The 13653-nt window shown below is 67.1% G+C and overlaps 1 protein-coding gene across 1 annotated transcript in view; it reads right to left on the bottom strand.

Annotated features, from left to right (window-relative positions):
- Positions 1–13653, bottom strand: part of PRRC2A (proline rich coiled-coil 2A) — a 17607-nt gene extending 3954 nt beyond the window's left edge. Inside the window, exons 1-21 of the mRNA XM_085047178.1 lie at positions 13505–13653; positions 12978–13093; positions 11646–11820; positions 11314–11416; positions 11170–11233; positions 10844–10990; positions 9739–9848; positions 9583–9647; positions 8919–9058; positions 8650–8734; positions 7895–7928; positions 6846–6917; positions 6700–6774; positions 6520–6616; positions 5984–6466; positions 5401–5609; positions 4575–4884; positions 3632–3833; positions 3008–3144; positions 1404–2955; positions 639–832 (exon numbers count right to left, since the gene is read on the bottom strand). Coding sequence (XP_084903304.1) covers positions 639–832; positions 1404–2955; positions 3008–3144; positions 3632–3833; positions 4575–4884; positions 5401–5609; positions 5984–6466; positions 6520–6616; positions 6700–6774; positions 6846–6917; positions 7895–7928; positions 8650–8734; positions 8919–9058; positions 9583–9647; positions 9739–9848; positions 10844–10990; positions 11170–11233; positions 11314–11416; positions 11646–11820; positions 12978–13071 — 4348 coding nt within the window. The 5' untranslated portion in view covers positions 13072–13093; positions 13505–13653. The remainder of the gene's footprint in view (positions 1–638; positions 833–1403; positions 2956–3007; positions 3145–3631; positions 3834–4574; positions 4885–5400; positions 5610–5983; positions 6467–6519; positions 6617–6699; positions 6775–6845; positions 6918–7894; positions 7929–8649; positions 8735–8918; positions 9059–9582; positions 9648–9738; positions 9849–10843; positions 10991–11169; positions 11234–11313; positions 11417–11645; positions 11821–12977; positions 13094–13504) is intronic.

Below are 13653 nucleotides of genomic sequence, written 5' to 3'. Positions count from 1 at the left end.
GGGGGTTTGGGGGGCTCTGGGGCTGAAGGAGAAACGGGGAGGTTAGGGGTGTTTGGGGGCCCAGGGGGGGCTCTGGGGCTGGGGGAGAAATGGGGGGAGGTTAGGGGGGCATAGGGGTATGTTTTAGGATGTTTCTGGGGTGTTTTGGGGTGTTTTTGGGGTGTTTTAGGGGTCCATACCTGCAGTGTGGGGCAGATGGGGCACAGGGGATATTTTGGGATAATTTTGGGATATTTTTGGGTTCCATACCTGCAGTGGGGGGCAGCCCCGGGGCAGAGAGGATATTTTGGGATATTTTGGGGTAATTTTGGGATATTTTCGGGTTCCATACCTGCAGTGGGTGGCAGCCCCGGGGCACAGGGGATATTTTGGGATATTTTGGGGTAATTTTGGGATATTTTGGGGTCCATACCTGCAGTGGGGGGCAGCCCCGGGGCAGAGGGTGTATTTTGGGATGTTTTTGGGATATTTTCAGGCTCCATACCTGCAGGAGGAGGCAGCCCCGGGGCAGAGGGGATATTTTGGGATATTTTGGGGTAATTTTGGGGTATTTTCAGGTTCCATACCTGCAGTGGGGGGCAGCCCCGGGGCAGAGGGTGTATTTTGGGATGTTTTTGGGATATTTTCAGGCTCCATACCTGCAGTGGGAGGCAGCCCCGGGGCAGAGGTGCCCCCCTTGGGGCGCAGCTGGGCCAGGGCCCGGCGGATGCCCCCGGGGTCACTGGGCACCACTCTGTCCAGCCGGAACACGGCCGAGGGGGGAGGGGGCAGCGCCAGCCCCGGGGGGGTGGAGCCTGAGCCGGGGGGGGCGGGGGGCTCCTCGGGGTTACGGCTGGGGGGACAGGAGAGGGTGAGACCCCAAAAGTGAGACCCCAAATCCACCCCAAAACCCACATGAGACCCCAAATCCAGCCCAAAACAGATCCTGAGACCCCAAATCCACCCCAAACCCACATGAGACCCCAAATCCACCCCAAAACCAACCCTGAGACCCCAAATCCACCCCAAACTGCACCGAGAGCCCCAAAATCCAACCCTGAAAGCCCCTAAAATAACCCTGAGACCCCCCAAATCCTCTGAGACTCCCAAACTCACACTGAGACCCCAAATCCACCCCAAAACCGAACCTGAGATCCCCTAAAATAACCCTGAGACCCCCAAACCCTCCGAGACCCCAAAACCTGCCTGAGACCCCCAAATCCAACCCTGATACCCCTAAAAACCACCCTGAGCCCCCCCAAACCCACCCCAAATTAACCCCAAAAACCACCCCAAACCCACCCTGAGAGCCCCAGAAACCAACCCAGACCCAAACCCTCCCAGACCCTCTTGAACCCCCAAAGACCCTTCCTCAATTTCCCCAGGACCCCCAACCCCTCCCCCATTCCCCCCCCCAAACTCACCTGCGGTTTCGGGGCGAAGGCCACGCCCTCTTCTCCCCCCCCCGCGCCCCTCTCTCGCCGCCCCCCCCGCGGCCCCCCCCGCCGCGGCCGCCCCCCCCGGGGGGTGTGTTCTGGGGGGGTCCCGGCGCCCCCCCGCCCCCCCCGGAGCGGCGCTGGCTGGAGAAGCTGCGCTTGGCCAGGCGGGGGCTGGGGGGGTTCCCGGGGGGGGGGCCCTGCGCGGGGGGGCCGCCGGGGGCGGGGGGGTCTCTCTCGGGGGGGTTCCCCCGGCGCCCCCCCAGGTCGGAGCTCTCGGACGCCGTTTCCCATTGGTCAGAGTTGTGCTCGGGAGCGGGGGGCGCCGGGGGGCAGGCGCTGGGGGCTGCTTGCCCCGGGGGCGGCGGGGGCGCGGGGCCGCGCGGGGGGGGCTGGGGGGGCTCCTGGCGCAGCCGCCGGAAGCGGGGGGGTTTGTCCTGCTGCTGCCCCCGCCCGTGCCGCCGCCGCCGGGGGGGTCGCTCCGAGCCCCCTCCCCCTCCCGCCCCTCCCCCACCGCCGCGGGGGGGCTGCGCGGGGGGGGGCGGGGCTTGCTGCTGCTGCGGGGGGGCGGCGGGGGGGCCCTGCGGAGGGGGGGGGCTCCAGGCCGGAGGGGGGGCGCGACCCCCGCCCCTCCCCCGCCGGGACGGGACCCCCCTGGGGGTGAAGACCCTGCCGCGGGGGGCGCGGGGGGGCAGCCCCGGGGGGGGGGGGGCGGGGGCGGCGCGGGGGGGCCCCGGGGGGGTGGGGGTGTCGCCCCCCCCCGTGTCGGAGCTCTCGGAGCCGCGGCGGCGCCGCCCGGGCAGCTCCTCCTCCTCCTCCTCGCCCTCCGAGCCCTCGCTGCGCTCCGAGCCGGGCGGCGGCGCCGCGCCGGGGGGGCCGGCGGAGCGGGGGGGCTCCCCGGCGGCCGTCGCGCCCCCCCGGAAGCCGCGGAACTCGCGGGGGGGGGGTCTGCCGCGGCTGGCCCCCCCCGCCCGGCCGCGCCCCCCGTACGCCCCCCGGAAGCCTCTGCCCCGCGCGAAGAACTCGCCGCGCCCCCCCCGCGGCCTGCCCCGCGGCCCCCCCGCGCCCCCCCCGCGCTCCAGGCCGCGCCGGCGGGACGGAGAGACCCCCCCGGCCCCCCCCGGCGGCCCCCCCGCCTCCTTGTGGGGGGAGGGGGCGGCCTTGGCCTTGGGGGGCTTCGGGGAGTCCTTGGCGGGGGGGGGCGGCTCCTCGCCCTCCTCCCGGGGGGGGGGCTTCTTGATGGGCCCCGCCCGCCGCGGGGGGGGCGCCGCCTTCTCGGGGGGCTCCTCGGGGGGGGCGCGGCGGGGGGGTCCCGGGCGGGGTCCCCAGCGGGTCTCGGTGCGCCCCGCCCCCCCCCGCGGGGCTTTCTGCGGGTCGGGGGGGGCGCGGGGGGGGCGGCGGGAGCTCCCCCCGTCCTCCTTGGGGGGTCCCCCCAGCGCCCCCCCGTCCTCCTTGGAGGGTTTCTGGGGAGGGCGCCTTCTTGGGGGCTCCTTGAAGGGGCCGCGGGCGCGGCGCCGGGGTTGGGGGCTCGGGGGGCGCTCTCCGGGGGTTCTGGGGCTCGGGGGCGCGGGGGGCGCGGCGGCGGGCAGAGCCCAGGGCGGGGGGCGGCGGGGGTCGTCGGGCGGGGGCGGGAAGCGGGGAGGGCGCGACGGCCCCGTTCTCGAAGGGGGGGTAGGCGTAGGGGGGGGGCGCGCCGGGGTCCCGCAGGCGGACGGGGGGGGTGTCACTCCTGGGGGGGCAAGGGGAGAGGGGGGGGTTAGTGGGGGGGGAGACCCCCAAAAACCTCCTGAAATCACCCCCAAAAACCTCCCCAAAAACCTCCTGAAATCACGCTAAAACCACCCCAAAAAACCTCTCCAAAACCACCTAAAATCACCCTAAAACCACCCCAAAAAACCTCCTCAAAACCGCCCCCAAACCACCCCAAATCACCCCAAAATACTCCCCCAAAGTACCCCAAAACTCTCAAGTACCCCAAAACCGCTCTCAAAACTTCCCCCGAAATGCACCAAACTCCCTGAAAACTCCCCCAATAACTTTCCCCCAAAACTTACAGAAACATCTCCAAAACTTCACCCCAAAACCCCCAAACCCCCTCCCAAAACCACTCCAAAAGCCCCTGCACAACTCCCAAAGCCCCAAAACACCTCAAAACCCAAATCAACCCCCCAGACCCCCCAAAAACACCCCCAAAACCCCCCAAACCCCCCGCTCACCGCAGCCCCTTGTCGTCGTCGCCGGGCGGGGGTCGCAGCGGCGAGGGAAGCCCCCTGGGCTCCGGGGGGGCACTGAAGGCGTCGCCCCCCCAGGAGGGTTTGGGGTCCCCCGGGGGGGTCCCGCGCTCCCGCAGGGGGGGTGGGCGATCGAAGGGCTCGGAGGTGGAGCCCCCGCTGTCCGAGCGTTCCCGTGGCAACAGCCCTGCACGGGGGGGACAGGGTGAGACCCCCAGGGTGAGACCCCCAGCGTGAGACCCCCAGACAGCCCCAGGGTGAGACCCCCAGGGTGAGACCCCCAGAGTGAGACCCCCAGGGTGAGACCCCCAGGGTGAGACCCACAGGGCAGTGAGACCCCCAGCGTGAGACCCCCGGGCAGCCCCAGGGTGAGACCCCCAGGGTGAGACCCCCAGCGTGAGACTCCCAAATAACCCCCAAACAACCCCCAAATCTGCCCCACGTGGCTGAGACCCCCAATCGTTCTATGGGGTGAGACCCCTCACCGAATTATTCTGTCTTAAATCATTCTGCACCTCACAAAACAAGCCTGAGACCCCCAAACCCACCCTGAGATCCCCAAAATGGGCTTGAGACCCCCCAGGATCATTCCATGGGGTGGATGTGACCCCCACGGGTTATTCTATGGGGCTGTGACCCTCCTTAAATCCCCTCCCCAAATCTGCCCCATTTCCAACCCCCCAAATGATTCTACACCATAACCCCATTTCCCACCTGCCCCACAAGCTCAGACCCCCCCGGGATACCCCAAAACCACCCCAAAGACCCCCCCAAACCCCCTCCATGGGGATGAGACCCCCCAGACCCATTATATGGCATGAGACCCTCCCCCAAATTATCGTATACCATAAACCCACGTCCACCCAACCCCAAAACCCCCCCAAGGACCCCCCAGACCCCCCACCAGGACCCCCCAGACCCCCCTCACCTGAGGGGTGCACCCCGGGCGGGTAGAAGTCGACGTGGGGGGCGCGGGGGGGCAGCAGCCGGGGGTCCACGTAGGGCGGCAGCATCACCCAGCGCGGGTCGAAGCCCAGCTGGGGCAGAGCCGGGGGTCTCCCCAGCGCCCCAAACAGCTTGGGGGGCCCGGGGGGCGCCGGGGGGGCTGCGCCGGGGGGGGGCACGGCTGTCCCCAGAGCCCCCAGGGCCGGGGGGGCGGCGGGGGGCGCGGGGGGGGGGCCGTGCTGCTGCTGCTGCTGCTGCTGCCATTGCTGCTGCTGCTGCTTGAGCAGCTGCTCCTGGGGGGGAAAAGGGTGGGTGAGACCCCCTGAGACCCCCAGGGACCCCCAGGTTGGGGAACAGCCTGACCCTTTAAAGTGGGGGCAGCACAACCCGAAGACCCCAAAATTCAGGGATGTGAGCTCTCCTAAAAATCCCTAAATTAGGGGCACAACCCACCCCAAAATCCCCTGGAGGCAAAACCCACCCCAAACTCCCCTAAATTATGGGCACAGTCCACCCCAAAAATCCCTCAATAGGGGGCAAAATTCACTCCCCAAAAACCCCGAACTGGGGGAAGCACAACCTAACCCAAAAACCCTAAAATTCAGGGATGTGATTTCCTCTAAAAACTCCTAAATTACGGGCACAACCCACCCCAAAAACCCCAAAATTGGGGGCACAACCCACCACCCCCCCGAGACCCCCACACTTGGGGTCTCTGTGCTCCCAGCCCCACAGCTCAGCCCCACCCCAGAGCCCCTCAAATCCCCCCAAAGCCCCCCAAAATCCCCCCCAAGCCCCCCAAAGCCCACCTGCTGCTGGCGCTGGAACCGGGGCGGCAGCGACTTCTGGTACTTGGGGTAGGCGGGGGGCTGCGCCGGGGGGGGCTGCCGGGGGGGCGCAGAGCCCCCCTCCCCCTTGGGGTCACCCTTGGGGGGCACGGCGGCGGCCGGGGGGGCCGGGGGGGGCGGCGGGGGCTCCTCGGGGGGCTCGGGGGGCACCTCGGGGGGAGGTGGTTCTGCTGGGGGGCAGAGGGGGCAGAGGGTCAGCGGGAGACCCCAAACCACCTGAGACCCCAAAACTACCCCAGTGAGACCCCAAATCCACTGTGAGACCCCAAAACTACCCCAATGTCAGACCCCAAATCCACCCCACAGCACCTCTATGGGGCAACCCTTAGGCGACATATAGGGTCTGAAACTGCTGGGGGTCACCCCAAGACTCCCCAGACCCTCCCCAAATTCTGCTATGGGCAACTGCAGACCCCCACAGACCTGGGGTCACCCCTGGGTCACCCCAGACCCTTCCCCACACCCCCTACAGGTCACCCCAGACCCGAGACCCCAAAAGCCCCCAAAAGCCCCCCGGGGGTCCCCATGGGTTCCCCCTCCCCACCTGCAGCCCCAGGTGCTCCCGCGCTGCTCTCGGGCTCCTCCCGCGGCTCGGGGGGCTCCGGGGGTCCCTCGGGGGCGGCGGGCGGCTCGGGGGGCCCCGGGGGGGTGTCGGTGGGGCCGGGCGGGGGTCCCGGGGGGGTTCCCGCGGGGGGGCGGCGCTCGGGGGGAGCCCCAAAGCGCTCGTCCAGCCGCTTGAGCTTCTCGGCGCAGGCGGCGCGGCGCTGCTCGGCCATGCGGCGCTCCTCGGCCTCGCGGCGGCGCCGGGCACGGGCCACGGCCTGGGACAGCTCGGCACAGCTCTGCCGGCGGCGCCGGCGCCAGGCTTCGTCCTCATCCTGCAGGTAACACACACCTGAGCACACCTGTGATACACCTGAGCACATCTGTGATACACCTAGAGCAGCTACAGCCTCCCTGCAGCTACAGCCACGGCCTGGGACAGCTCGGCACAGCTCTGCCGGCGGCGCCGGCGCCAGGCTTCGTCCTCATCCTGCAGGTAACACACCTGTGATACACCTGAGCGCACCTGTGATACACCTGGGTACACCTGTGATACACCTACAGCTACAGCCACGGCCTGGGACAGCTCGGCGCAGCTCTGCCGGCGGCGCCGGCGCCAGGCTTCGTCCTCATCCTGCAGGTAACACACCTGTGTGACACACCTGAGCACACCTGTGATACCTGTGTGACACCTGGGTATGCCTGTGATACACCTACAGCCCCTACAGCCACGGCCTGGGACAGCTCGGCACAGCTCTGCCGGCGGCGCCGGCGCCAGGCTTCATCTTCATCCTGCAGATAACACACCTGTGATACACCTGAGCGCACCTGTGATACACCTAGAGCAACCACAGCCACCCTACAGCTACAGCCACGGCCTGGGACAGCTCGGCACAGCTCTGCCGGCGGCACCGGCGCCAGGCTTCATCTTCATCCTGCAGGTAAATACCTGTATGACACACCTGAGCACACCTGTGCTACACCTGGATACACCTACAGCAACTATAGCCTCCCTACAGCTACAGCCATGGCCTGGGACAGCTCGGCACAGCTCTGCCGGCGGCGCCGGCGCCAGGCTTCATCTTCATCCTGCAGGTAAATACCTGTATGACACACCTGAGCACACCTGTGATACCTGTGTGACACCTGGATACACCTGTGATACACCTACAGCCCCTACAGCCACGGCCTGGGACAGCTCGGCACAGCTCTGCTGGCGCCATGCCTTGTCCTCATCCTGCAGGTGACACGCCTGTGATGCACCTAAGCACACCTGTGACACCTGTGTGACACCTGAATACACTTTAATCACACTTAAGAACACCTAAATGTACACAGCTCCCTTTTGGGTATACCTGTGTCACACCCAGGTACACCTCAATCACACCTAGATACGGCTAGAAACTTCTGAATCACACCTCAACACACGTGTATCAGACCTGTGCACAGCTAGATACACCTGAGCCACACCTGAGTTCTACCTGTATACACCTATATCACACCTACATATGCCTGGGCGCAGCTGAGCACACTGCTGCACACGTGGGTCACACCTGTCCAGTCACACCTGTCAGGTCACACCTGTCCCATACCTACCAGGTCACACCTGTCCCCCACCTGTCCGCCACACCTGTCCATCCACACCTGTCCCATACCTGTCCCACACCTGCCACGCCACACCTGTCCGCTCACACCTGTCCCACACCTGTCCCATACCTGTCCCACACCTGTCCGCTCACACCTGTCCCACCTGTCCCACGGCTGTCACTCACCGGGAGCTCGTTGGGCGTGGCCCAGCTGCCGCGGTTGGGGGGCGGCGGAGGGGGCGGAGCCCGGCTGGGCGGGGCCGGAGGGGGCGGAGCTTCCTTGGGTCCCTCCGGGGGGGACTTGGGGGGCTGCGCTCCTTGGGGGCGGCGCCTCGGGGGGCAGGAGGCTCGCTCTCCTTCCTGGGGACACGGGGTCAGCGGGGTCTGGGGGTCAGCGGGGTCTGGGGGTCAGTGGGTCTGGGGGTCAGCGGGGTTTGGGGGTCAGCGGGTCTGGGGGTCAGTGGGGTCTGGGGGTCAGCGGGGCTTGGGGGTCAGTGGGGTCTGGGGGTCAGCGGGGTTTGGGGGTCAGTGGTCTGGGGTCAGCGGGGTTGGGGGTCAGCGGGTTTTGGGGGTCAGTGGGGGTTTAGGGGTCCTGGGGGCCGGGGGTTTAGGTCCCAGGGGGTCCTGGGGGTTATGGGGATTATGAGAGTCTGGGGTGCAGTACGGTGCCTCCTTGAGGGTTGGGGAACTTATGGGGGTCCTGGGGGCTTTGGGGGTCCCAGGTGTCCTGGGGTTATGGGGCAGGCATGGGGTCTTTGGGGGTTATGGGGGATTATGGGGTCTGGTGCATAACACTGCCCCACTATGAATTATGGGGCAGCTATGGGGTCCCAAAGGGGTTATAGGGAATTCTGTAGAGTTTCCTATGGGGTTTCTATGCGGTATCCTATGGGGTTTCTGCAGGGTCTCAGGGGGGGCTCTGAGGGGTTTCTATGGGGTCTCTATGGGGTTTCTCGGGGGTTTCAGGGGGGTTTCCTATTGGGTTTCTATAGGGTTTCGGGGGGCTTTCTGTGGGGTGTCTGTGGGGTTTCTGTGGGGTTTTTTTGGGATTTTCTATGGGGTTTCTGGGGGTGATTCTCACCCCTCATCCTCCTCATCCTCGTCCCGCCCATCCTCCTCATCGCTGAACTTGAGCTTCTCGCTGTAATCGACTTCCTCGTGAGCTCCTGGGGGTGGCAAATGTGGGTCGGGGGTCCCAAAACACCCCCAAATCCACCCGAAATGCCCCCCAAATCCCCCCCAAATCACCCCCAAATCCACCCCAAATCCCCCCAAAACACCCCAAATCCCCCCAAATCACCCCCAAATCCCCCAAAATCCCCCCAAATCCCCCAAATCAATCCCCCTTACCCGCCCAGCCCTCGTCATTCTCCTGGTCCAGCTCATCGAACTCCCGCAGCTCGTCCTGCCGCAGCACGGGGGGGCGGGCAGGGGGTGACCCCCCCCGGGGCGGGGCACTGACCCCCCGGGGACCCCCAGGCCGCGGGAACCTGGGGGACAAGGGGTCAGCAGGGGGGACCCAAAACCCGGGCTAACAGCAGGGGATTTGGGGTCAGAGCAAAGGGATTAGGGGTTTTTGGGGCTTTTCTCAATTTTGGGGTTTTTCTCAATTTTGGGTTTTTCGCGATTTCTCAAAAAAAAATTTTAGGGTTTTTGGGTCACCTTGATCGAAAGGATTGGGGTGGGAATAGACATGGAGGAATTTTGATGTGGACAAAAGTGAATTTGGGGTTTTGAAGGTTTGGGGTTTTCGGAGTTTAAGGTTTTGAGCGTTTGGGGTTTTTGGGATTTGGGGTTTGAGGTTTCGAAGGGTTTGGGGTTTGGGGATTTGGGATTTTGCAGATTTGGGGTTTTAGGGTTTTGAAGTGTTTGGGGTTTTAGACTTTTGGGGATTTGGGGTTTTGAGAGTTTGGGGCTTTGGAGGGTTTGGGGATTTGGGGTTTTGAAGGGTTTCGGGTTTGGGGGTTTGGGGTTTTGGCATTTAGGGTTTTGGGGTCTTTAGTACCCCGCTCACCTCTGTGCGTCGGCGCCCCGGAAAGCCCCGTAGGGCGGCGGGAAGGGCAGGTATGGGGGGTACATCTATGGGGAAAACCCCAAAATCAGCAGGGAGACCCCAAACGGGGCAGCACCCCAATTTAGGGGGTTTGGAGATTTTGGGGTCGATACTCACGAAGGGAGGCATCACCCCCCGGTATGGGGGGAAGTGGGGGGGTCCGGGGGGGGCTCCCCCCCCCTCGGCTGGAGGCTCCTCGGCCCCTCGCCCCTCCCGCCAGCTGCCGCCTGGGGGGGAAACAGGGTCAGGGGGGTTTGGGGGGTTGGAATGTTGGGGAGGGGGTTTGGGGGGCTTGGAGTAGGGGGGAGGGTCCCGGGGGGCTCCCAAGGGGGTCCCAAAGGGGGCTGGGGGTGTCCAGGGGGTCCCAGAGGGGATTCAAGGGGAGTCAGAGGTGTCCTGGGGGATTTGTGAAACCCAAGGGAGATTATTTGGGGCCTCCCTGGTGGTCCCACAGCTCTAGGGGTGGAAGGTTTTTGGGGGGATCAGGGACATCTGGGGGTTCCATGGGGTCCTGGGGGGGGGGGGGTCCGGGGGTGTTCCATGGGGTCTCAGGGGGTCAGGGATGTCCCAAGGTGTCCCAGGGGGTCTCAGGGGTGTCCCAAGGGGTTCAAAGTGGTCCCAAGGGGTCCCAGGGGTGTCCCAAGGTGTCCCAGGGTGTCCCAGGGGTCCCCCAAGGTGTCCTGGGGGTCTCAGGGGGTCAGGGATGTCCCAAGGTGTCCCAGGGGTCTCCCAAAGTGTCCCAGGGATGTCCCAAGTGTCCCATGGGTGCCCCAAAGTGTCCCAGGGGATTCAGGTGGGTCAGGGGTCCCAGGGGTGTCCCATGGGGTCCCAGGGGGTCTCAGGGAGGTCAGGAGCATCCCAAGGTGTCCCAGGGGGGTCAGGGGTGTCCCAAAGTGTCCCAGGGATGTCCCAAGTGTCCCATGGGTGTCCCAAGGTGTCCCAGGGTGTCCCAGGGGTCCCCCAAAGTGTCCCGGGGATCTCAGGGGGTCAGGGATGTCCCAAGGGGTCCCATGGGTGCCCCAAGGTGTCCCAGGGGTCCCCCAAAGTGTCCCGGGGATCTCAGGGGGTCAGGGATGTCCCAAGGGGTCCCATGGGTGCCCCAAGGTGTCCCAGGGTGGCCCATGGGGTCCCAGGGGTGTCCCAGGGGGATCAGGGGTGTCCCAGGGATGTCCCAAGGCTCTCAGGGGTGTCCCAGGGGGTCCCCGGGGTGCCGGTCACTCACCGTGGGGGCGGGGGCTCGGTGCGCGCCCACCCGACGCGTCGGCACCTCCCCCCCGCTCGCGGCCGCCCCTCCCCCGCTCGGCGGCCGCCCCCAAACTGGGGAACTCCTCCCGCGAGAACCGGCCCGGGAGGGGGGGCGCTCTGGCACCTGGGGGGGCACGGGGGTCAGCGGGACCCCAAAACCGGGCAGGGGCTCCCCAAAACCCCGTGAGGGGTCAGGGGGATCCCCAAAGCCCCAGTGAGGGTTCGGGGGACTCCCCACAGCCCCAATGAGGGGTCAGGGGGTCCCGGCGGGTCGGGGTCTCCCCGTTGGGGTCTCTCTCTCACCATCGGCGGGGGAACCGCTGGCCTGCGCCCAGGACTTTGCCGCGCTTGGCGGCGGGGGGGGGTTCTGTGGGGGATATTTGGGGTCAGCGGGGGTTATGGGGTGGGGAGGGTCGCGGGGGGGTCGGGGGGGGTCGGGGGTCTCACCTCGGGGGTCCCCGGGGTCCGTGTCCCCCCCGTGCCGCTGGCAGGCGGCTGCGAATCCGGCGGTGACGGCGACTGCGGCGGGGGAGGGGCGGAGGGCTCGGAACTGGGGGGGCACGGGGGGGTCAGGGGGGCTTGGGGAGGGGGGGAGCACCCCCGGGTTGACCCCAAAACCCCCAGGACCCCCAGACCACCCCAAGACACTCAGACCACCCTGTGACCTGTGGTGGCTGTGGGGTCACTCTGGCCAGTCCATCCTAGAGTGACCCCAATGTCCCCAGACCCCCCAGGACCCTCCCATCCATGGGGTCTCGGGCACCCCGCGCCCTGCCCACCTGCGGGGGTCGGGGGGGTCGCTGCGGCTGGCCCATCCCGAGCCGTCTCGGGGCACCAGGGCCACGTTGGGGTCGTTGCCTTTGTTCTCGGCCTTCAGGCTGGGCAGGTGCGCGGGGGGCGGCATGCGCCGGGTGGGCACCTTGCCCAGGCTCTGCAGCCCATGGCGGGGGGCGCCTGGGGGGGACAGACCCCCGAGTGACCCCCGAGTGACCACCGGGACCCCCACGGCCCACTGAGAATCCCAAATCCCACTGAGACCCCAAATCCCACTGAGACCCCAAACTCTACCACACCTTGCCCAGGCTCTGCAGCCCATGGCAGGGGGCGCCTGGGGGGGACAGACCCCCGAGTCACCCCCGAGTGACCACCGGGACCCCCATGGCCCACCGAGACCCCAAACCCTGCTGAAACCCCAAATCCCAATGAGACCCCAAACCCCACCACACCTTGCCCAGGCTCTGCAGCCCATGGCGAGGGGCGCCTGGGGGGGGTGAGACCCCCGAGTCACCCCGCTGAGACCCCCAAACCCCAATGAGAATCCCAAACACGGCTGAGAAACCCAAATCTCACTGAGAATCCCAAGTCCCACTGAGACCCCAAAGCCCTCTACACCTTGCCCAGGCTCTGCAGCCCATGGTGGGGGACGCCTGGGGAGGAAAGGGGGTGGTGAGACCCTCGAGTGACCCCCAAACCCCAGTGAGACCCCAAACCCGGCTGAGAATTGCAAATCCCACTGAGACCCCAAAGCCCGCTGAGATCCTCAAACCCCACTGAGAATCCCAAATCCCACTGAGAGCCCCAAACCCTACCGAGACCCCAAACCCAGCTGAGATTCCCAAATCCCACTGAGAATCCGAACCTTACTAAGACCCCAAACCTGGCTGAGAACCCCAAACCTGGCTGAGAACCCCAAACCCCTCTCCACCTTGCCCACACTCTGCACCCCACAATGGGGTCACACGACGGGAGACCCCTGAACCCCCCAGAGATCCCACAGCCCTCCCAGACCCCCTAAACCACCCCAAACCCATTTATGGGGTTGGTCACACACCGAGACCCCCCTAAACCACCCCAAACCCATTTATGGGGTTGGTCTCACAATCAGACACCCCTAAACCCCCCAAATGAGGTCGCTGGGGGGTCGCACACCCCCCTCCAGCACCCCAAATTCTCTCCAGGCCTCCCAAACCCCCCAAGACAGAATCCCCCAATTTTAGGATTCCTCCTTTCTCCCAACCCCATAACACCATGAGATCCCACCGCGGGGATCGCTGAGGCTCCCCGCCGCCCCTCCCAGCCCGGCAGCCCCAGTCGCGGCGCGGGGTCGGTACCGGCGGCGCGGGGGGGCTCCAGCGGCCGCCCCCGGTAGCTCTCACTGAGGCTCAGGCAGTTGTAGCGCCGGCCCCGCGCAGCCCGATCGCTCATGGCGCCGCATCGGCCGCGGGACCTGCGGGGCACCAGGGGACAGTGTCACACCGGGGGGTGGCGGTGTCACACCGCGGGTCACACCGGGGGTCACACCGGGGGTCACACCGGGGGTCACACCGGGGGGCACACCGAGGCTCCCCTCAGGCTCCCTCAGGCCGCGGGGGCACGGCCGCTCACAGGCCGCGGTCCCGCCGGGCAGCACGGAGCACACCGGCGGAGGGAGGGAGTCCCGGAGCCGCTCCGGCCCCGCCCGCCGGTACCGGGCCCGCCGCGCCCCTCCCGGTGCTGCCCGGTGTGAGGGGAGCGGGGGGGCCGTGAGGGGGGCTCGCCGTTCCAAGATGGCGGCGGCGCCGGCCGGGCCGGGGGGATGAGGGCGGATGGCTCTGCCCTGCCCGCGCCCCGCCGCGCCGCTCCGCCGGCCCGTACCCACCTGTCCGCCCCGGGCGGGCTCCGCGGCGGCGGGCTGGCGCTCGGGGGCCGCGGGCGGGCAGGGCGGGCGCCGGATGGCGGCGGATTCCGCTGCCCCCCCCCTCCCTCCGACTCGGCCCGCGGGGCCTCCGCGCATGCGCCGCGCGCCTC

Source organism: Lichenostomus cassidix, unplaced genomic scaffold (genome assembly GCF_008360975.1).
Source record: "Lichenostomus cassidix isolate B80296 unplaced genomic scaffold, HeHo_3.0 HiC_scaffold_33, whole genome shotgun sequence".
Taxonomy (NCBI): Eukaryota; Metazoa; Chordata; class Aves; order Passeriformes; family Meliphagidae; genus Lichenostomus; species Lichenostomus cassidix.
Note: the sequence above shows the minus strand (reverse complement) of the source record. Positions and strands in the feature narration are given on the sequence as shown.